This window comes from Sinohyriopsis cumingii, chromosome 8 (genome assembly GCF_028554795.1).
Source record: "Sinohyriopsis cumingii isolate HCF-2022 chromosome 8, ASM2855479v2, whole genome shotgun sequence".
In the NCBI taxonomy this organism is placed as follows: Eukaryota; Metazoa; Mollusca; class Bivalvia; order Unionida; family Unionidae; genus Sinohyriopsis; species Sinohyriopsis cumingii.
In genome coordinates, this window is record NC_142968.1 from 80,497,798 (window position 1) to 80,521,674 (window position 23,877).

Below are 23,877 nucleotides of genomic sequence, written 5' to 3' on the forward strand. Positions count from 1 at the left end.
CATGAGTATCAGACATGCTGGGCAAATGACATGAACAAGCAAGCATCAAACACTAATCTCCAAACCTGAGTGATGATTCACTGAAATGTTTACCAAAAAATAAATTATGCAATCATCAAACTCTTGGTCAAGCTTGCATGGGGGCATATGTACTTTCCTCGAAACTGATGGCTATATACCCTAATCCTAGATAAAACAAATTGGGTAAGTTCTAATATACTGGATATAATGGTATTTGCCTTTTTAAATTTTAATTCATTACTTTTGAAAACAATACCACAAATGTATGCATATTGCTGCAAAAAGATTGTCTTGTAAGTAGCGATGGGTGTGTATCTGGCATGGCCACCTGGACTTGGTCAAGTTTTACACTACCTCATTTGAAGATACAAATTTGATCTTGCCAAGTTGGCCCCCTCCCCCATAGAGGCAGTATTAAAAATAATAACAACAGCAGCAACATTTTTATGACTGACAAAAATGGGAAATGGGGGTGGGAAAACTGAACAAAATGATGTAAAGGAATCTAACCCTACTAGGTAGCCAGCAAAATTTCCTTACCCTTCCATCTGTCCTTCTAGGTAAATAATAGTAATCCATTTTCCACTGAACACAAAAATAACATTCTGCATGTAAGTACTCATTTTTGTACACGTAGCTGTAGTTCCTTATCTGTGCTTAAAACCAGACCCAACAAGCTGGGCTGAGGCAAGGTATTATATTAAAAAAATCACATATGGTATGCAGCAGTTAACTGGTTATGAGACGTATGATTACAATCCACTGATTACAAGTCAGATGCACTAATAACTGAGTGAACTCACTCCTCAAATAGGCATACTAACTCTTTTGTAACCTGAACTTAGTCAAAGACCAGGCTCAATGGAAAACTTAATTTGCATGTCTTTTTTATAAAAATTTCAAGCAGAAGATCACAAAAATATGACTCTAATTAGTCACAACTCTTTTCCCTTACACACTCATCAGTGACAATGGTCCTCCAATATCATACTCATATCAGAGACAACTCCACCTTTTACACACTCATGACAACTCCTCTCATTACACTCATACCAGTGACAAACCCTCCCATTATACTCCTATCAGGAACAAACCCTCCCATTATACTCCTATCAGGAACAAACCCTCCCATTCACTGGTATATGAAAGAGAACAGATACCCACATCATCATCTTAACATTATTATGACAAAGGAAACCATGATGGCAAGCTTCAAAGGTCATACATAGATTGATGGCTGCCCCACTCAGCTGAAAATGCCCACCACCATAATGAAGTATCTAATTGCAGTATATATATGAGTTTGTAAATAAGATTTCTAGACATAATTTTTGGTTTTGCTCCTGCAATAACTGAATATTTTATGCATTGTATTCTTCATGCTCTTGTATTTTACCCTATGTTTTTCTGATCTTAAAATGTGTACAATTCCTTTTTTCCGTGATGACCCATACATAATCTCATCATTGCATATGGTTGACATCAAACATCCTGGGAAGTCTGACATAAATACCCCATTACAGTCCATTTCAAGTGATTCTATGCTTGCACTGTGTTCTAACATTAACAATTTGAAAACTATTTTATTAAATTCAATTAGAAACACTTTAATGCAACTGATTAGATGCGAGTCTGTTATTATTTGTTTACTGACGATTTCAATAAAATGTGTACCCCAATCTACTATAACTTGGTGCACAGGTACATCTGGGTATGTGCTGTTTGTTTACGTAAGAAATCAAGTGAACATTAAATACCCTCATGTATCACCCAATACACAAATGCATCTGAGTCTGTACCGTTTGTTGACATACAATTTTAAGCAAACATTATATACTCTGATCTACCATCACCTGATGTATTGGTAGATATGGGTCTTCTTGCTGTTTATTTACTGGAAGTACATGAATAAACTGTATGTTAACAGTTTAACTTTTGTAAATCACTTATATTTATTAGACCAACTAGTACCAGAGTTGCATCAATCACCATATACTTCTCTGCTACATGGAAGCAAATTAAATATGAGTAATATTTTTTCTTTCAATACCCCAAAAATGTTTCAGCATAATATGAGATTCTATAATATTCAGTAACCATATTGGTACAAAAATTAATAAACAAATTCATTTATTTTGAGACGGTTAATATTAAACTGTTTCAACAAGTATTCTACATTTGTAAACAGCCAACATTATTGCAATCCTGCTTTGGAAGCTTTTCAAAAACACCTTATATCTGTACATATTATTCAATTTTTCATTAACAGAGTAAATATTCCAGATTTCCGCCTTGTTTGATTTAAACACCATAATCGAACACAAAAATGTTTAATTTAACCCATCAATTAACTGTCAATATCTACTTGCTAATTATATACTGTGATAAAATTCTGAACTTTCTTATCATAAGAACTCCAATCACTCAATACAATTTTTTGGGGTTGTTTGACATTTGTAATTACTGATACAGATTATTTAGAGTTACAACATTCAAAGCATACAACCCATGCAATTTGAACATATTGCCGAAACACAGCAACCATGAGTTAAACAGTACAACTCAAAAGATAAGAAAAGAAGAAAAAAAAACACCATTACAACCGAAGGACATAAGTCAAGAATATGAAACTTTAAGTTCAACAAAAACATAGTATATACAATAAATGTGAAAACGACACATGCATGAAGTGTTTCAACCAGAATATTATCAATGATAACTCGCCTCTACAAAGATTTTAGTAGTCTCAAGTAGCCACTAAATGTACTAATTATGTACAATGTACAAAGTTAACTCCCCTGGATGTAGGTGCTATGTTTTATAGGTATGGATGCCTATGTTGGAGGCAATATAACAGCTCTTCTATACTTTGTAAAGGCAAGCTAAAAAGCACTACATGGTAGAATGCATCAATAAACACTGATAAAGCTTATAAAACTGGAATTAAACAGAATATCAATACTGTAAGCTGGTCAAGACAGAAGCCCTGTGATTTCTGCAACAAAATCAATCAATTCTGTGATATATAAAACTGAGGCACTGCATGACAATTTGACAATTTTTGCCCTTACCATTGACCTATATGTCCAGAAGGCATAGTACTTCGAAACAGAAAAGTTAGGTTTAATTTCGATTGCATGCAGAGAAGGCAAAAATGTGACTTTTTACTGTATACATTTGGCATTTCACAAACAAGAGTGGCTGATTATGACAAGAGCAGAAGAAAAAAAAAACATTATATAAACTGGAACATCTTCATCTCCATTCTTTCAATATAAGAATATATACAAGTCTGAAGTATTAACTATAGCATGATATTAACCAGTTATAATTAGGTCATCATACTTTGCATATGCAGACTGCATGACTTAGATGCCAGGTTGTGTATCATACTTTTTGCCCTTTTCTCTTCAAACAAAAGTCCTTACCAACCTCTCACTTACCAACTGAGCTGTATATCATACATTTGGCCCTTTCTCTTACAACAGAAGTTCTTGCCCACTCAGCCGTATATCATACATTTGGCCCTTTCATTTGCAATTGTCCTAACCAACTGAGCTGTACATCATACATTTTGCCCTTTCTCTTACAACAATCATCCTTGCCAAGTGAGTAATGTAAGAATCATCCTTGCCAAGTGAGTAATGTAAGAATCATCCTTGCCAACTGAGTAATGTAATCAACCTCAGTATATTGTTTTGGGTGGCAGAGAGCAAGTACATTATGGATTGACCAAATAAAGACAGCCATGTTTTTAAAAATGTTCTGTGACCTTTCTAAAATTTCTGTGATCTAATGTAAATTGTGAAGAATAAAACTGCTAAATGTAGAAAAATTTCCATAATAAAATGATAAACAATTTCCCCCTTAATAACTGAAGGCTGTTCCAGTAAAGTATACTTGGGACCCATGGAAGGCACTTACAGTGTAAAATAGACACTTGAGGCAATTTAGAATTTCATATAGTTTACATATGAACTCTTTGACCAGCATATATTATTTTCAAGATGCCTTTATTGGGTACCAACAATTTTAAATGAAACAACACTAAAATTCTAAAGTTTTAAATCAGGAGTAGGAAAATTCATAATCTGGTTCCAGGAATCAAGTATTTAAGACTAGCATATATTTTTGGCAATTTTTCTAATCCTCTTGCGCAAATGCCCAATATTACTGAAATGAACACAACTCTTTAAAACTATGCTAAAGCAGTCTTATAGTGGAACCTAACAGGACTCTAATTTGGGGTTATTACAACCCCTATTTACCTGCTGCTGAGAGCTGGCAGGGTTGGTGAGATTCTGACATGCCATTTGAATTGCCTGGTTGGCTCGTGAGAACTGTGACTGGTCCACAAGCCCTGGGCGGCCAGGTTCAGAAGCTGGGTCAGATACTCCAACCAGGTACGCAGCCTGAAATAACAAAAACATATATTTAAAATGATGGAGGAAAGATATATTAAATTAAAAGGAATATAAACAGACGAAAAAAAAAACATTTTATAAAGCAACTACGAAATCTGAGTTATTATTTGTACATTTCTGATGAAGCTATCAAATTTATAGAGCAGGAGAAATTCCGAATGGGGGATTAAATTCCACCTGGGTTACTTATCACAAAATTTTTTAAGAATTCTCAGGGATATTTACCTGTACTGCACCTTCTATCAGACCACATACTGAGCTTGTGAAATTCTGAAATGGTTACTAATTTTACAGATCAATTTTTTTTTTAAAACTTCACAAGACTATTTACCTGTACTGCAGCTTCTGTCAAGCCACACACAGAGCTGGAGAAATTTTGAACAGATGAACAAAACTCTTCTACCTCCCCCTTCTTAGCATGATTAGATATGCCTGTCATTGCATCACCGAGGGACTGAAATAAATGGGAAATCAAATTCACTTACCTCAGAACTAAAATATTTCATCTTGCCATACCATAAAACACCAAATCTAACAAACAATGCAACATAGAAAATTACCTGGACGAACTAGAAAACTTCATAAAATTATCTAATAAATAGTTTCATTTGCCTAATGTATTCAGGCCAAATACAAATCTATCGGATATTAAGGATCATTAATTGCCAAGCCCTAGATAGTGAATAGTGACTAACAATTGCCACAGAATGTTTTGAAAGTCAATAATTACAAAGTTCTGGACATCATATTCTGCAATCCACCATTAATATTAAAATACTGATAAACTACTTAAATTTTATGGCAGTAAAATATAACATAAATGATGAGTACCAACCTGGAAGACTAAGATTTCTAATGTCTGGAAAAATTATAAAAGTATTTTTTTTTAATATCATAAACTTCACATTACTGTCTCTTTCCATTAAAAAGTCACCAAATTTACAAGTAAACCATATTTATGTAATAAAGAGTAAATGCTACAGTTTAAATTAAATTAAACATGCAACTGAGTTTGCTCAATCTTGATATGCTTTTTACATTGTTTTAATTCCTGATTAATTTTGTAACCCTTTAGTCATATTAAAATACATTATACTTACAATGGCAAATAAAAACAAATTTTTAATGGAACTCGTGAGGAAAAATGTTACCTTGGATTTCTCCATGACAGAATCAAGGCACTCAAAGTAAGATAGGTCACTGACTGGTTCATTTGGATTATCCAACCAATTCTTCATCATCTGAAGAAGAAAAAAAGAACAAAGTTGTAAACATCAGAGATATTCTGGGCACTTGTTTAAAACTGGAAAAACCCATCACATACATAATGTAACAGGATAATGGCATGTGATGCATCTAATCCAACGAAATATTTACTATTGTTGGTGTCCATTCCTCAATTTTTGTCTATAAAAAAAACCCAAACACTTTTATCATTTAAATTCATGGATTTGAGAAAGGGTTCCACTGTTCCAAAGAAGGATTGTTTTTGATCAGGTCTGTAAATTGGTGATGTAGCGAAGGGATTCCAGCATATCTAAAAGAAGGATCATTGCTGGTTAAGGTCTGCAAATTCATGGACCAGGGAAGGGGTTTTACTTTTTACTGCTACAAAAAGAAGAGTCAGTTTTGGTCAGGTCTATAAATTCTTGATTTGTAACCAGGAAATCCACAAAAGTTAGATAACAAATTACATACTAAAATGAGCCATAGGGTAAATGTTCACCACATACAAGTTTTCTGCCAGCGCTCGTTAAGGCAGCACTCAATTTGTTTTCAAGTTGACAATCCTTTTGAGTGAGCTGCGAATACATGTACTTTTTCAGTGCCATGCAGAGATCTGACTCTTCCAGTATATAATTGACCTTAATTTTGTAGCTTATTTTTCCACATGACAACCCTTTGATTGCACAAGTGTGGTACAGTGGCTAGTTAGAGAGGGCAGTTATTTGATCTTGCCACATAACTGACATGTTTGGCAACCTTTAATAGATTTCATGAACTGTGATCACCATGTTCCTTACAAAGCTCATGCTCAGTCTCTAAATAAGAATCAAAATATGACAGTGAGGTCAAGGAAAGGGAGTCAGATGATTTTTATGATGATCAGACCACGATGATGTACTAGAAAATGATGGAGGATTTCAGAACTTTATCAGACAATAAGGATGATTTCTTAGACTTTATAGCAGATGATATTAGGTACTGATATATATATTGGATGCTGTGAATTTTTAAAAAAATGCATATTTAACTTCAGGTTTGTACACGTTTAATACAATTTCCTTTTGATTGGGTACATAATTAATAGAATCAAAAAGTACACAGTATAAGTTTTCTCAAATTTTGACAGCTTTAGTCATAAATATAATTGAATGAAGTAACAACTGGATATAACAAGAAGCAAGTCAAGCCCTGCCAGTCCCATTGCTTTTGGTAAACTGACACTGGATACGTGTATCCAAAATACCAAGTAACATGACTGTAATGAACAGACAAACATGTACATGGATACCAAAGTGATTACTGTTTTGAGCTTCTGCCAAGCCAGGCTCAAAACAAATGCATCATCATCATCATCGTTACTGCTGTCATCTCACCTGAATCTGACGGAGTGCATTCTCACACTCCTTCTGGCCAGGTGCAGATACTGTACAAATGTCAATCAGCTGATTGATGCTCTCCGTGACAGCCCTGGAATAGGTAAAAACAGCATGAAAATTAAACGTTATTCTACCCTAAGACCTAATCCAGTCATCTAATTTAAGGCTCAGAAATGTTTATTATCAATATGTTAAAAATTTAGCAGTCATACCAGTCTAAAATTACAACAGTAACTGCAGATACAAGTGTTTCAGTAGAGATTCTGTCCAGACAGGACCAAACATTACCCTCAAAAGATGGCAAGGTACTGACGCCACCTAAGAAAATTAACCAATTAGGTTATTACAGTCCTTTTATCTGTTGGGTTATTAAAATTAGGTGATTTTTGTTCCTTCATCTGCACAGCTATTATGAGTTATTTTGTCCTTTCATCTCTGTAAGAAATGTAATCTGGTAGGCGTTAGGAGCCAAACCCTGAAAAAGTTTTGATACACCTGATGAATTTCTCAGCCAAAACAAGTGTTCCACAAAAACACAGTGTCTCTCCAGTGAAAGACATTTTGGAGACATATCTTCCTGTTTAAATAGGTACATTAGGGAAGCCTAGTCTATCAGGGTATAAGCTTTCCACAAAAAGTAATACCACACCAAACAAACAGTGCTGACACCACATCACATCCACTGTTACTGAAGAAATACTGATACTTGAGTCTCCACATTTACAGCAGAGATGATAAATTTAACAAGTTTTTCATTTTCCCCAAAATGTGGCAAATGTTTCATAAACTGAAATTAGTTTATGTGTAAAGCTGCTTGTTGTTTTATTAATTACAATTATTCCTCAAAAGACTAACCTAGCTCAAATTTTGTAACAAATTATAATTATCCCTCCACAAAGACTAATCCAACTCAATTCTTCTTTGTTAGTAACTAATTATAATTACAATTTTCCCTTTATAAAGACTCACCAAGATCAAGAATTTTTTGAAATATTACAAATACAATTACAATATGTACTTGCTTACAATTCAGGTCAAACTGCAAAAAATACATAAATCATGATTTACAGCATCATAATGTGCCTGCAGATTAGGGTCTATGTTGTTTATTCCAAATAAATTGTGTGCAGTTTGTAGTAAGACTTGTCTTATAAGTGAGTATATATGGTACCCCTCTAAAAAAAACTAACCTAGCAGCTTGAGCAAGCAAGTTTTTGGCATTTGGAGCATTTGGATCAGCTGATACAGACTTGGCAGCCAGCAGCAATTTGCTTGAGACCATCGACACACTCTTAAGTCCACCAACAATCTGAGTCTGGGTATCACGATCTTTCGAGATGCCTGCAAGGGTCAGACCTGTATCTACAAACTCCTGGTAAGCCTCACTGTACCGAGTGGATGAGGCAGAAAGCTGCATTGCTGTGCCACGGGATGAGGTGATAATGTCACTGGCGGCAGAGTTTAATTTGACAGCTGTAGTGTTCATCTCTGTCTGAACTTCTTGGTAGGACTTGTTCGTGCTTGGAAACTAAAACAATCAAGGAAGGTACAAGTAATGATTACTGAATGTGAAGTGTGTGCAAATTTAATTAAAGAAAAACTGACTGACTGACAAAGAAAAACAGACATCAGAATGAAGATTAAAAAATGTAGATGATAATGAAACAAAGAAAATTAGAAAGAAGAGACTGGGAGGCTGATGTAGGGACTCTTTCTTACGTGGATGGGAGAAAGTGAGAGTGTGTGCTTTGTGCTAAGATGATGGATAAGGGAGATGCAAGGAAAGGAAGTTTTTAATTTTGGTGACAGTGTCACCTCAAACTTGGATCAAAATAGTTACTATAAGGTGTAATGATATATAAAAGGTAGGCAAACTTACAGCTCTCCCCCACTGTAACACACCTCATTATAACATGATTCCAGATATAACACTGATATGGACCTCACGACCAAAATCATACCAATGTATAACAATATGAGTTGAAACATAACAAGGATAAACTTAGTCTTTTATCTTCCTTTCCTTTCCAATATAATATTTTAAAAAATTTGAATAGTACCCACTACACCATGGTTCGGTATATTACACTATTCTCAATATATCATGGTTCTGTACATATCATTGTTTTCACTAAAATGCAGTTCAGTATTTAATGTGACAGGTGGTTATGGTCTCTTACTACTGTGTTATAATGAGCAGGAACTATAATGGTCAGAACCAGAAATAGATGAAAACAATGGGACACCCCCTCCAAAAGAGGGCAATATATAATGCAAGATCAGCTTTTGATTAGATGGCAGGAAATAACAGATGGCCTGGTAAACACCTGTATTGTGCTGAGAGTCTGACTGAACTCGGTGATACGTTTGATAGCATTGTCCACATCTCTCTGTCCAGGTAAGCAGTTGACACAGTTGTCCAGCGCATTAATCACAGCCTTGGCAACCTGCAAACAGGAAAAGACTATTTCAATGTAACTCCCACAACCATCGCATATATGAACACAAATCCTGACTATTAGTTTTTGTAAGACATGAACACAAAAATCTTGTTATATACAAAAAATGCAAACAAATCCAGACACAAAAACACATAAGGTATGGACCACAAAGTCCAGAATACTTTCTTTTAAATGTGATTCAAGAACCGCATTCCCAATGAATTAAGAACAATCTCCGATTTCAAAGAATTCTGCAAGCCGATTCAAACTTGGTCTGGGTCTTAATGAAAACATACTTTGATTCATTCTCTTTTTAGTAGTCAGTGACAATCAATTTCAGGTTTATCAAATTTAACTTTGTTTCTTTTGTTTTAAATCCTGCTACCTAATTGTGTATTTTAAACGTCAATTCTTATCACCTTCATTTTGCAGTATCATAATTACTAACATGGCCTTTGTGCATGCATTATACCAACAAAATAATAATTTGGTATTTAAATGTTCATATGTAGACATTCTGTGACATATCATGTATTCCAAAATATTTAATATTTAAAAATTGTACATTTTTGTGTTGCATTTATTTGTTTTATCTTTCATGCAGTTGTTACACATGGCATTTTAAGATGTCAAATCTGTAAATATGTGCAATAAACAGCATGTTCTATCTCTTAAGTTATTAAAAAATTTCAAAGTTTCCATCTTAAAAACAAATTCAACATTTCCCTCTAAATATTTTTCCCCCATAGGACACCAACAATGACTACAGACAAATCAAAATGCCATGTAATGATAGTTACTTACCTATTCTATGGTTGGTAATAATATACTAGTTCTTCTAATAAGTACTGCTAAAGTTTTGTCACAGTTACATACGAAATGATACTAAACTGTTTCTTTTAGTACACTGTTTATGCTACTTGTGCACAAAAAAATAACTATCTATCTTAGCACTTTGAAAGTTAAATTATGGGAACTGACAGAAGCAATTTTTAGAATGAGTTGAGGCAGCACTTTGAAACCAAAATCTTATAAAGAAATATTGGCTAATAAAAGTTTGCAAGTCAAAATTCTATTTTTGTTTCTTTGCTATCAGAAACTAAATATTTAATTAAGAACTGTAAAGGAGTGTCCTTGTCCTTGGATCAGAATTTAAGTTATAACTAAAATGATGGATATAAAAAAAACACACACATCCATGTATAGGTCTACATGGCTACTACACAACCCTGTTACAAAACTAACAGGTACAATGCTAGCTCTCTGGGATCCACACTGGCACTTGTATTTATCCTTCATTACAACAAAATACTTGCGGTAATAAAAAATGTATCTTGTATAATTTGTAAAACCATAAATCCCTCCATTTTTTTCCTTCATGACAGTTACTGTTCTGAGACATATATTCGAGTTTGGTTTACTCTGAAATGTTTTTTGTTTCCTGACATTGTGATATTTTTAAAAAAAAATCCTGTGTTAAGTAAATGTAGCCTATTTGTGTCATAAATTTCTCACCATTCACATGCTGGAAATAGTCTAATTGTAACTGTATGTTAATATGAATTCAATTGTCATGAATTTAGCTGTATTGCAACACCTGTGAAAATACTTTACTTGTGAAAATGCTACAAATCAGTATTTCAAACCTGGTTCAGTCTCTGCTGATTGTCAGGGTTATCGGGATCATTGACAGCATTCTTTGCTTCCTCCAATAGACGTCTTGATTTGTCAATGATGTCACGAGCACTATCGATAATCAATCTGCGCACTTCCTGATCACTGGTTGTGGCAGCTACTCCACGCACTGCTCCAACTAATACCCGAAGAGCATGAGCCGTGTCCCGGGCTGCTATGCCCACGTACTCATCATTACCCTGAAAAATCAAGTGAAAAGAGAGATAAATAATTCATATTTGATAATGTGTGTAAAATTTAGATAAATATTTGAATCTTCTGCAGTCTTTACTGTCTGCAAAGTTGTAAAACATGCTAATACAATTTGGATTTTTAGTTTTACCAGGAATTTAATTATGCTGTTTAATCACCTTGTCTGAGTTAATCATAAAACATAACTCCAATTGCCAAGATAACCTTAAACATCCCTTATACTGTATATACTGGCATGCAAGTTGGATCCATCTGCATACATACAGGTCTTTCATCACATAATGTTCCAGCATCTCTGGGCCTATGACGCTTGTTAGGAGTAATCAAAAGAACAAACATAGATCATGATCTTCTGGCACATTATGTTATGGCAGTTCAGGGTTTATGTAGTCTGCACATATTGTGCAAACTAAATAAAATTGTATCAATTGCAAGATATATTAAATCTAGTTTCACCTCTGCATCAATAAATTGTGCAAAATGGGATCTAAAAATACTGCAGCATAAGTGAAGGCATGAGTTACCTAGGTACCTCTGAAAAAATTAAGGATGGACATCAGCTGTGAAAAAGTGGTAGGTAAATAGTGGAGTACCCATTTTATAAATGCGTTAGGAATAATTCTCAACAAATAGCCTTTTCAAATTATCCGTCTTTTTTGTTGTGCAAATTACCTTTATTTTCAAGGTAACCAACCTCTGGAATAATGTTTAAAAATTACTGCCAGAGGTTTCATGACGCATCACATGTACCAGCAAAAACATTGTCTTATGCTGGCTTTTTCCATGTTAAATGTTATAGTCTATTCAGAACAAAACAATATCTTTTTTTCCCTACAAAATATGAACTGCAAGCAATTGCAAAAATTCTGCTGATTCTTGAGCAAATGTTTGAGTGCCAAGTGAGGAGTTTTAAGCTTACTATAAAAAAATTGCATCTTGCTTCTGTATAATAATTTCTACTAGAGTACCAAGTATTTAGTATGTGATTTCAATTATTTATCTTGCAAAACTTGATCACATATGTTAATGATTAAGACATGTCATTCAACAGTGTTACATACTTTAATGATTTTAAATATCTAATAATAATATTCAAATCTGTTAAATTGGTGAAGTGAAATGAGTTGACTTTATTACATGATCATGACTGCTAGCTCTTATGCAGGTACAGTGTGTCTGTGATTTGGATTTTTAATGTAGCTTTAACAATTTTCAGCTATACTGCTATGATGTCTGCAGTGTGTAGTTTATAGTGATGTCTAGCACTGGGGCATCATGCTGCTGACATGTAACATGATGTCCCACCTAGTCACATTGTTCTGACACCAGGTTGTCCTGTACCAAACGCAAGTACAATTCTCTATCTTTCAACAGCTTTTTCTTCAACCTCTACTTTTTCTAATACTAAAAGTGTAATTATCATTAAAATAGAAAGCCAATCTGCTTTTAATTAATTACAACAATGCTACAACCACTTCTGCAAGTCTCAGGTTGTAACACAAATCTTTAAGAGTAATTTAACAGCTGACAATTATTGCACATTTAGTATAATTGCAAGATAAACTGTCACTGTGATTGACCTTTGTCCATAATTAGGGTTAGGAGTTTGGGTGGCTAATTTTTGTCTATGATTATAGATTATATTTTAAGAATATTATTATTATTTGTGGGTAATTTTTTTTAAATATTTGGGTTCAGGACACTGGTTTCCCCCCTCAGGAATTCCTAGTCTGCCTGGTGTTTGCCATATTCTTTACTAAACTTTTAGTAATGGACCTGACCTTATTTACAAATTACAATATACTGGAAATGAACTCTGACCCTCATCCTGGTATTGTGTCTTACATTTTAATATAAGGAAGAATTAAACAAATTCTTTATTCCTACACAAGAAGAGGATTCAGTCTTTCATTTGTGTTTTTAATTTGGGAGGATTTAGTTTAATTATTTATTGGAATTAAAAAGTAATCATTAATACTTTCTAGCTAAATCACTATTTATGGATTTTAAGGAACACATATGGATTAAATCATTATGATACATCAAGACTGTTAGCACATCAACAGTATTCCAGGTTATTTGTACATCAGCACACTAAAAATTGGAATTCATTTAGAATAACACTGCAATTCATTTGGAATATTCTATACTTTTGGACTTGTCACAGAACTTTAGGGACTATTTATAATTTAATTCACAACACTAAATTCATTTTAAATTTTCACTTTGTATTCTTGGGAAAGTCTATATTTGTGAATTCTATAAAACTTGCTGGTTTTCAATCTTTTATTTAGTTTAAGACCATGGAATTGTAACAAAATTTACATTATATCCTCATAGAAAATGCACGTTCTATATGACTATATTGCAGACTATTGTAAATCATCTTTTTGCAGTTTGTTTTCTTGCTAACTAGGCAAGAATTCTATACTTGTAAATATTCTGATTCTTTTTTCTTTCTTCATTTAATGAGATTTAAATACTAAGGAAAATTCTTTTTTAATCTGTGCAACAACTTACCTGGGCTGCAGCAGTGAGTAACTGAGCCATGGCTGACCCCACAGTCTTGGATATATGACCAAGCTGGGTGGATGAAGACTCCGCCTGGAACAAAAATGATAAACTTTACGCATATTTTATACTCGCATTAGCTTTTGTTTGCAAAAGTCACACGGCAACAGCCCTCAACAGTGTTCAGGCCAGGCCATGGCCTTGCCCCATTAGGGCTATTTGACTTGCAAGTACACGTGTTCTTGATTCCAACTGATCCTAATGATGCATAATACATGTTCATAATATGTAATATCATCATTTCCTTTTCTTGGTACTCTAAAACAGGGGTCGGCAACCTTTTTTTACATAGCGTGCTACTTTTTTTCTGGATTAATTACAAAATGAACCAGCACGTGCCACCAGTAAAAGAGTAACACTGTTAAACTTGAGAGTTTTGGCTGCCCTTCGCGTGCCACAAAAAACCTCTTGACGTGCCACAGGTGGCATGCGTGCCTTAGGTTGTCGACCCCTGCTCTAAACCATGATGCAGCTGGGTTTTTTAATATATAAAATAAATGTATTAAAGTAAAACTTTGTAAATGTTGGTATCAGTGATAGTAAAAATCAAGATTCTGGCAAGATCCTTTGCTTCTAGATTATATATTTTTAATTAAGAGTTACTGCCCTTTGGTTTTTTAACTTCATGCAGTGAAGCAGAAATATTTACACGATTTCCATGTAAGTATTATGATGATCGCCTAAAGATGTGCATCTTGTCAAATGACTCTGCTCTTGCAATTTCTTGAGAGAGTTATTGTCCGTTTTGTCTTGTAGCTTTTATCTACTTTTCTTTAATGGCTGTACATAGAGTCTAGGATATTGGCAGAAAGGTCTGAGCATGTTCTGATTGTATGCACAGAATGTATTGACACTGAAATATAATCCAAGTAAATAATAACTGGTTGATAGCTGAACCAAGGATGTGTATTCATCAAATGGAATACAACTGTAACTACAGAAAATTCCAAGAACAAACTGAAAATTAATGATTGTATACAATATTTATGTGATAGAGCAAAACATGATAAAAACCAATATATGCAAATGAAAAGAAACCTATCATTGCTGTAATAATGCAGAACCTTGATGATCAAAACGGTTAAAGACTGATGGTTTAGTTGTGACCATATACTGTCGTAAAATCATTATTTTCACTTGAAATGACTGATTAAATACTTCAACACTAATGGCTGCTAATCTCGTTCTACAATGACATCACAAAGAAACACTGGAGTTAAGTCAAGCATATAATGCAGTCTGTAATTTTTGCCAATTCAACTCTTCACCAGATTCAGAACAAAATTTCAGGGATCTGGCCGGGGTGCCATAGAAGTAAATTTTCAAAATACACATACTGCTCTACAAAGCAAATGAAGACTTTTCCCATATCTGACCTTTAGCAGTATTCAAGCGCCAGTAATATCATAACACAACTTAATCAAAGAATAACAAAATCAACTCACAGTTTCCCCAGGTAATGGAACAAGTCGACCTTCATTGGCCGCCTGACTTATTTCTTGCAGGTCCTGGTCAAGTGCATCAACCTCATCCAGAGCATTTTCCAGCTCTAAAGAACCCATGGCATCCTGGGCTTTGGATGTTGCAGTACGGAGCTCAGCTAAGGCTGTTGTCATGATCTTGACACCTGAATTGAGGTTCATAACTGATGCCTGATCCGTTACTGTTGGAGCTGCAGAGTTTGCAGAGTTAACAAGCTGACTGGCAGGCTGTAAATGAGAAGGCAGAGTTCATATTTGTTAAAATCATTAATTGCATACGAGACAGTCACTTAAGTTAAACACATATACCTGGCCATGTCAGAAATTGGAATAATCTGCTGAGGTATGTTTTTTGTACCAGACAGGAATATAAATGACACTAATATCTGAACAGTAATTAAATTGCATCCTTACTAATGAGCCAATAGCAATAACAATTACTGATAAAAGTTCAATGTTATGAGAGGAATTACTATTAACAGTTTGATGGCATTAATAGAACAGAAACATGGACAAAAAAGCCATGCCATAATTACCTATATTAACAAAAATTACATGTGTATCTGAGATCTCTCAGCTGGCTGGCATCTACCTAAAAGCCAAATGCCATGACAGTTGGCCAGGAAATCAGTCATAATATGATGCCTTATGAAATCTGAAAGAGGCTTTCTATTAAGTTTGGTGACCATCTGATGACCAGTTTCCATGAAGTCCATTAAATATTAAAAGTCTTTATATTTTTAGTAATGGGAACCAAATTTGACGGCAGATTAATAAAATTTTGTATTAAAAGCCTCATGCCAAAATTGTTTAAATATATTTTAAACTTGGTTAAGATTTGTTCAGGTTTTCAAGAATAAGCTGTTTGAAGTTTTAAAAAAATAAAATATTTTAAGTAACCGTGGCATAGTTTGTATTAAATGGTCTTTAAACAAGAATGCTTTCTTTGCAACTTTGTCAAATTTTGTTCAGCAGTTTTTGAAAAGAGATAGTTTTTTAAAAATACTTTTAGTAACAGTGATAATATTCAGTAATGATCATTATTCTTAGATTAAATTGTCACGCTTTTATGCCATGAACTTTTTTCAAATCTGGTCGAAATTTGTTCACAGGCTTTGGAGAGTTCATTTAACTTGTTTTGTTTTGCAGTGGTCACTATAACCAGAGTTCCTTCAGTCCTAACAAAAACAATTCCATTACTTTTTCCCAAAAATGTCTGGGTCCATTTCATAAAACTCAAGGACCAAAATATCTTGCTTTATCAATCATAATTAAGTCATGTTTGAAACAAGGTTTTTTAATCATTGCTTGCTGCTTTATGAAATTAGCAGTTATCAATTTTTGGAACTCCATTGTCAGAAATCCCATAACTTTTCCAAAACTTTGCAAGGTTTTGAGGAATTACATGACTTTTCAAGGCCCTTGAAATTTATTTTTTCAATTGCAAAACGTTTCCAGGATTCCGGGGCCTGTGGGAACCCTGTATAATTGATGACGGATCATATGTATCAAATTAGGTCTGCAAGCCAAGGTGCTTCCTGATCTGTATTTTTTATATGTTTGATGGTTTTTCTGTGTTTAGCAATGGTGGTTATATCTGATGACAGATCAGCATAATTTATGAATATTTGACATGTCTTCAAGCAGGATACCATCTGCAAAGTTTGGCTGAAATTGTTCCCATGGCTTTTATGAATTTTGTTGACAGATGACATACCAGATACAACACTACACCATATATTCACTTTTGACATGAGGTCAGGCGAGCTAAAAGCTTAAATGGTTGGACACATCAACTTTGGCAACAATACAAATCCACATTAAAGGCATTGCATACAAGAAATTAATAATATTTATATCAGTATGACCTAAAAAAAAATGTTTTGTGCTATTCAAGCTATAAATAAACTCATGAAATAAGTTTCAAAAGCATCTATCATCTGAAACAATGACTATAATTACAACATACCACAATGAACTCCTGGCAGGCTTTAATCAGTTTCAGTTGAGCGGTGGCACTGTCAGAATTATGCATTGTTCCTCTGAATCCCTGGACTAAGTATGGCAACTGCTCATTCACAGCCTGACATCAACAGAAAACAAAATGTCATTCTCTTGAAAAAACCAAGATGGAGCAACAAAAACAAAGAAAATCTTTATTGCGTTTTTTCAAGATTTTCACATCTTAAAGATAAAAGTAGCCAAATCTTAAGTGACTTATGACTGTTGTTGTTATCATGACAAGGTGACCACCAAGTTTGTGCCAAAAATCTCTACTTGTATCAGCAGTAGTGGAGAAAAATCTACATTTAAGTGGTGCAGCAAAAGGAACTGAAGTAGTACAAAGAAAGTTAAAGTTTTATCTAGTCACATGATGATTCTCTCTTAAAGGTGATCTTAAAAGCCAGAGGGACATTTTGGAAAGTTGCTGTTATAGGGTTTAATGCCATTTTCAGCACAAAATAGGCTATACATGGCAGTCAGCACAGATGGTGGTGAAGAACCCAGGAAAATCCCAGAAAGAACCAATGACCCATGAGAAGCTACTGGCAAGCTTTCTCATGCGCCTACATTGGCCAAGACTGAGACTCAAACCCATGCAGATAGAGATGAGTAGGCAGTGATCCATAATGGTGAGCACTTTAGACCACCTGGGGCACCCATTCTGGAAAGATAACTAAGCAAATCATGCACGAGTTCAAAACAAGTGGCAAGTTTTACACTGGATTCTAATCATGAAAAAAATCCACACAAAAGCATTATTCATCTGCATATCCTCAATCATAAAAGAGAATCAGTATAACATGGGTCAAATCTGTACATGTGGTCAGCCTTTGACAACATGAGCAAGACAGATTTAATATAGGGTAAATTAAAATAAATTATGTTAACTGGTCACATTTAAGCCAATCTGTGTGTGTGTGTGTGTGTGTGTGTGTGTGTGTGTGTGTGTGTAGAAGATATGAGTGCACATCATTACCATTCAAGCAGGATAAATTTTTTGATAAATCAGACAATAAGGAATTTTGTCATTTTTTTCAACGTCGTTATGTGACACTAGATGTCTCATTTTGCCTCTGAAGTAAAAAACTTATCATTATAAGTGTAACAAAACTAGAGAACAATCGTTTGGACGGCTATTTCATCCAATATCTGAGCTATAATGCACAATAAGTTTTGTTAATTTCTAACTAATTTACACTTGTCTATACAGATTTTTTAAGTAACTCTGTATAACCACCTCAATAGAGGAACATGTGACAGCAAGCCCTTTGGTGACAACATGGAACAAATTGCATACAAAAATATCTTTTGCATTATTGGTCTTCCATAATAAAAAAAAGCTGAATTTTTGTAAGGGGGTGGGAGGTTGAAGGTCCTCCCCCCAACTCATCAAAATAGTGGAAACTTTCTGATTTTGGTCTTCCATTTAAAAAAAAGCTGATTTTTTAAAAAGGGGTTTGGGGTTCTCCCCCAATGGGGTCTCGAGGGGCAATGCCACTGACCAGTTGTCCAGGGGGTCTTTCAGCCAAAAACACATTTTACAATCTTAAAAACTCCTTCTGGTGCAACTTATCATCATAAAATAAAACAAAATAATCATTTGAAAAACTAATAAACTTACCAAAAATGTTCAAATTTCACAAGATTTATTGTCACATGAATTTGTTCTCCAATACTATTTCAGGTGCATGTCAGTGTTCACACTGTAATTAAGTCACAATAATTTGTTAATTTTTGCAGCAAATATATTATACTTCTCTCTTTTCATAACAAATCTGTAAAATAAACACCCAAGTAAATCAACTATATACAAATAATCCCATACATTCACTTGTCTTTGTCTCCAATGGACACAACCTGTTGATATACCAGTCAACTCTTTTTTGTGGTAATGGCAAAGATTTCTTTAGCCTTCCTTTTTGTCACCAGTGACATTTTTGGCTCAATGTGCAATCATTTTTTTTCCTTCTCAATGACAGCCTTTCTTCTTTCAAGCTGGTGCTTGGCGATACGCAGTGCGCATATTCCAACAGAAGGCTACATCTGTTCTCTCATGCAAGAAATCTTTCTTCTTAAAGTAATTAATTGCACTTCTTCTAGATGCCTTCTGAGCTTCAATTTTTCCATATCCAGCTTCTTTTGTAGGTGCTGTTCCAAACTCTTCCAACCACAATTACCTAATTCAGATCTTTATTACAGAGATCACAAAATGCAAGTCCTCTAGCATTCAGTTTTCTTATAAACTGGCCAACTAAATTTTCATCAACTTTTCGCTCCAGCCATTCCCATTTCCACACATTTTTTAAAACATTTATCTAAACTTTTCGTGTCATGGTTTCTCTCAACAATTTGGGACACCATGTTTTGCAAGCCTGCTTCTTCTTTCCATTGCCATCAGTTTCCATTACACGAAGATTCATTGGATGAATTTAAACCTTTGACCAATCAGAATACTCTTTACGAGAGTCATGTGCTAACTAATATATGGAACAAATAATTTACAAGGGTCATTGCGGAATGGGATTGAATGTGTTTAAAAAACCGGATCAGAGATGATATAAAAAAACGGACTATATCAAGAAAAATCTGATTCAAGTCAGGAGAAAAGTGGAATTTTGCATTAAAATGGAGAAAAATCATGTCTGATTATTGACAAAAAAAATTTATAAAAATTTCAACTTGTGATAGAACTATAAGACAATTAAAAGTCATGTGAAAATCAACTAATTTACAAAAAAGGTATTGCCCCACCTCTATCTGGACATTAAGCTGGTGTTTGGAGGAAGGACTGGTGTTGGTTTCATTTGCCGTCTTGCAAGCATTGATTAGCTGAGTAGCTGCTGTTGCTGAGTGCTTGGCAGCATTCTGTAAATTAGAAGAAAAAATGTCAAGGCATTTAAGATCATAACTTTTTACACCACATCAAAATGTCCTACAAACAAATAATCAAACCTACTGCTGTTTAAAACCAAAAAAACAACTAAAAGGACAATTGATTTGGTATCTCTCATGACTTTGTAAAAAATAAAATTTTACTACAGTGCAGTTTTTGGTTCATTAAACACAACTGTAGATAATCTGTATGTTAACGTTTCATGATCAAGATTGTATACATTATTGCAGGATATTTTATGAGTACAGTATTTTATGAAAGAAAGGTTGAAGACTAAGATAAGAATAAACTGATTTTTCCATGAAAGGAAATGGAACTTTACACTCAAATCACAGAAGAGCTGATTTTTCCTGTATAATAAATAATTGACAATATATTTTAGCATAGTTAACACATAGTTTAGAAAATAAAACAGATAAATGCAGCAAGTTTGAAACCAGGATTAAAAAAATATCTCACATACTGAATTCTTATCTACAGCTCCATCTATACCTCAATGAATTTAAATGGACTCTGCAGAAAACTGTGTCACCTCTGAACTTCCGATATGATGTATAGTATACTTTTGAGACAATATAAAACAATATCTGAACACCTTTGATAATGGACTTAACACAAGCAAGTTGACACCAAGTTGTTTTGTTTTCTGCAAACATAGGAGTGATCAGACCCTAAACGAATATACATCAGTGATTACCTCCAATCTTTGGATCAGTCTTCTTTTCAGAGCATTGCTAGCAGCAGTATTCGTTGCAGATCTCAGTTCCTCTGCTGCAGTCCTCAGCATCTGTTGCCTCTCCGAGTCATTAGGACTTGTAGCACAACCCTACAAAACAGATCAATAAACACTTGGAAATGATTTTTCTCTTTTCTTTGGCACAGTTCTCTAAACAATCTTCTGAGGTACAAACATTATTTTGAGTTAGATAATTTCTAAATCTACTGGATATGCATACAAATACTAACAATGACCAGGGAGACAAAAAACCCTGATCAGAACAAATCAAAACATACACAAAGTATTATTTGGGAAGAAGAAAAAAAACAACAACTTTCAAACTGAACAAGTGTGTGCAGGGAAGTCCAACATCATGAACAGTAAGTACTAAAACATTTACAAATGCATTCCACATCTTGGCTTCAAAGTATTTACATATGCATGCCACATCTTGCCTTAAAGGCATTTAAAACATGCATTCCACATCTTGCCTTAACTCATTTGGCCCCGGAGGTTTTGTAGTTTTCGCCTGAAATGTGAGTAGGAAAGATATTCTGGGGGCTATTTCTGAATACATCAGCTTTAAACAGATTTTCCACGAGACTAATGCCTAGTTGTATTAGAAACATCATTTTTTTTATTGGTTATTTTGCTTGCACATGAGCAGACAGGTAAAAGTTGGAGTTCTTTTTTTTTTTTTTTGCTTAATGGATCCATTATTTTCGTATGGAGACCACTCTTTATTACAAATGCCCACCTTATCCTAGTTTTTGCAAAGGATCACCTGTCTGTGTGCAGATCAGACCAGTCTGCCTTAGATCTGAGGCCAAAAGATCTCAAATCCAAACACAAAATCGCATTCCAACCATGTGCGAATTTTGGATGAGAGAAAAAAAAAAAAGGGTCCAAAAAGTTAGGTTTTTCCCTCTGTATTTTGTAGTGCAACTAGAACTACCAGATTATCTGGTATCACTGTAGAACTATATCTGTCTGCTTTTTTGTAATACCACCCACTTTGGTGTCTCTTAACTGACCTTGATGCTGCAGAGCTCGGAAATTGGGTATAGTCTCATCATGCCTACAGGCAGGATTGGGGATAAATAAATTAACCAAGTTTATGGAAATTTCTTAGAAATTGTCAAAGAATGTCTATTTTTGTAATTTATGTGCAATACTGATGCACAAATGATGAAATAAATAAGTAATATTCAGATTTGGTGAAGTCACCAAAATTCTCCCATTAACTCATTTGGCCCCAGAGGTTCTTGTTGTTTTCGCCTGAAATGAGAATAGGAAAGACATTTTGGGGGCTATTTCTGAATACATCGTAATACATCAGCTTTCAACAGATTTTCCATGAGACTAATGCCTAGTTGTATTAGAAACATCGTTTTCTGTTGGTTATTTTGCTTGTGCATGAGCAGACAGCTAAAAGTGTTTTTTTTTTTTTTTCTTAATGGACCCAATCACGAGTGATTTTTGGGTGAAAAAAAGGGTCCAAAATATTAGAATTTTCCCTCTGTATTTTGTAGTGCAACTAGAACTATCAGATTATTTGGTATCATTGTAGAGCTATATCTGTCTGTTTTTTTGGAATACCACCCACTTTGGTGCATCTTAATTGACCTTGATGCTGCAGAGCTCGGAAATAGGGTACAGCCTCATCACGCCTACAGGCGGGATTGGGGGCGAATGAGTTAATTTAAACTTGTATACATCTTGCATTAAAGGCATTTACACATTACCTTAAAAGCATTTACATATGTATACCACTTCTTGCCTTAAAAGCATTTACACTTGTGCCACATCTTGCCTTTAAGGCATTTACACGTGTATACCACATCTTGCCTTGAAGGCATTTACACACTGTTTTTAATGCATTTACACATGTATACCACATCTTGCCTTATAGGCATTTACACATGCATTCCACATCTTGCCTGAAAGGCATTTACAAATGTATACCATATGTTGCCTTAAAGGCATTTACATTTGCATACTCTATCTTGCCTTAAAGGCATTTAAATCTGCATACTACATCTTGCCTTAAAGGCATTTACATGTGCATACCACATCTTGAATTAAAGGCATTCACATATGCATACCACATATTGCCTTGAAGGCATTTACAAATGTATACCGTATCTTGCCTTAAAGGCATTTACATATGCATACCACATCTTGTCATAAAGGCATTTAAATCTGCATACTACATTTTGCCTTAAAGGCACTTACATATGCTTACCACATCTTGTCTTAAAGGCATTTACACTTGTATACCGATATCTTGCCTCAGAGGCACGAGCATAAACATAAAGAAAAGAATGCAGTACCTTGGCAGCTTCCACCATCTTAGCAGTGGCATCAGCCAGTGCTTTGGCAGCAGCTAGCAATCTCTTCTGGACATCCGAATCTGGATGTGACTCGGCCTGACCACGGATAGCATTAACCAGTTGGGAGGTGGCCTGAAAACAGCAGGTAGTGTGGTTATCAGCATAATATGCATAAAGGTAGATCAATGGATCTTTATATTATCATCATCATCATTCAGCAAGAAAAATGAAATCGTGTCACCACTGTTGAAATCTTAACCTTTACCTTTTTGGCCATTTAGTGGTCATGGTAGACTCTCCCACATAATATGACATTGAAATGAATAACACAATGCTTAGCATAACATTACCTGTGCAAGTTGTCTAGCCTGTTTGACCATCTCATGTGCATCTCCCACACTGCTGAAAAGACGATCAGTGACGGTTAGTATGGTGTCTACAGCCTGCTCATGGGTCTCCTGGACCTAGAAACAAATAAGAGTAATTAAATGAATTTGGTAG

At 34.6% G+C, this 23,877-nt stretch overlaps 1 protein-coding gene across 8 annotated transcripts in view; it reads right to left on the reverse strand.

The window, feature by feature from the left end:
* Nucleotides 1-23,877, reverse strand: part of LOC149793960 (talin-1-like) — a 284,989-nt gene that overhangs the window by 114,603 nt on the left and 146,509 nt on the right. For all 8 annotated transcript variants that reach the window (XM_089967893.1, XM_089967891.1, XM_089967887.1 and 5 more), the window contains 14 exons: nt 23,727-23,840; nt 23,377-23,508; nt 21,023-21,151; nt 20,184-20,297; nt 17,398-17,511; nt 15,393-15,656; nt 13,897-13,980; nt 11,136-11,363; nt 9,376-9,495; nt 8,239-8,576; nt 7,046-7,139; nt 5,597-5,686; nt 4,777-4,899; nt 4,290-4,433 (listed from right to left, as the gene is read on the reverse strand). In XM_089967893.1, coding sequence (XP_089824019.1) covers nt 4,290-4,433; nt 4,777-4,899; nt 5,597-5,686; nt 7,046-7,139; nt 8,239-8,576; nt 9,376-9,495; nt 11,136-11,363; nt 13,897-13,980; nt 15,393-15,656; nt 17,398-17,511; nt 20,184-20,297; nt 21,023-21,151; nt 23,377-23,508; nt 23,727-23,840 — 2,088 coding nt within the window. The remainder of the gene's footprint in view (nt 1-4,289; nt 4,434-4,776; nt 4,900-5,596; nt 5,687-7,045; nt 7,140-8,238; nt 8,577-9,375; nt 9,496-11,135; nt 11,364-13,896; nt 13,981-15,392; nt 15,657-17,397; nt 17,512-20,183; nt 20,298-21,022; nt 21,152-23,376; nt 23,509-23,726; nt 23,841-23,877) is intronic.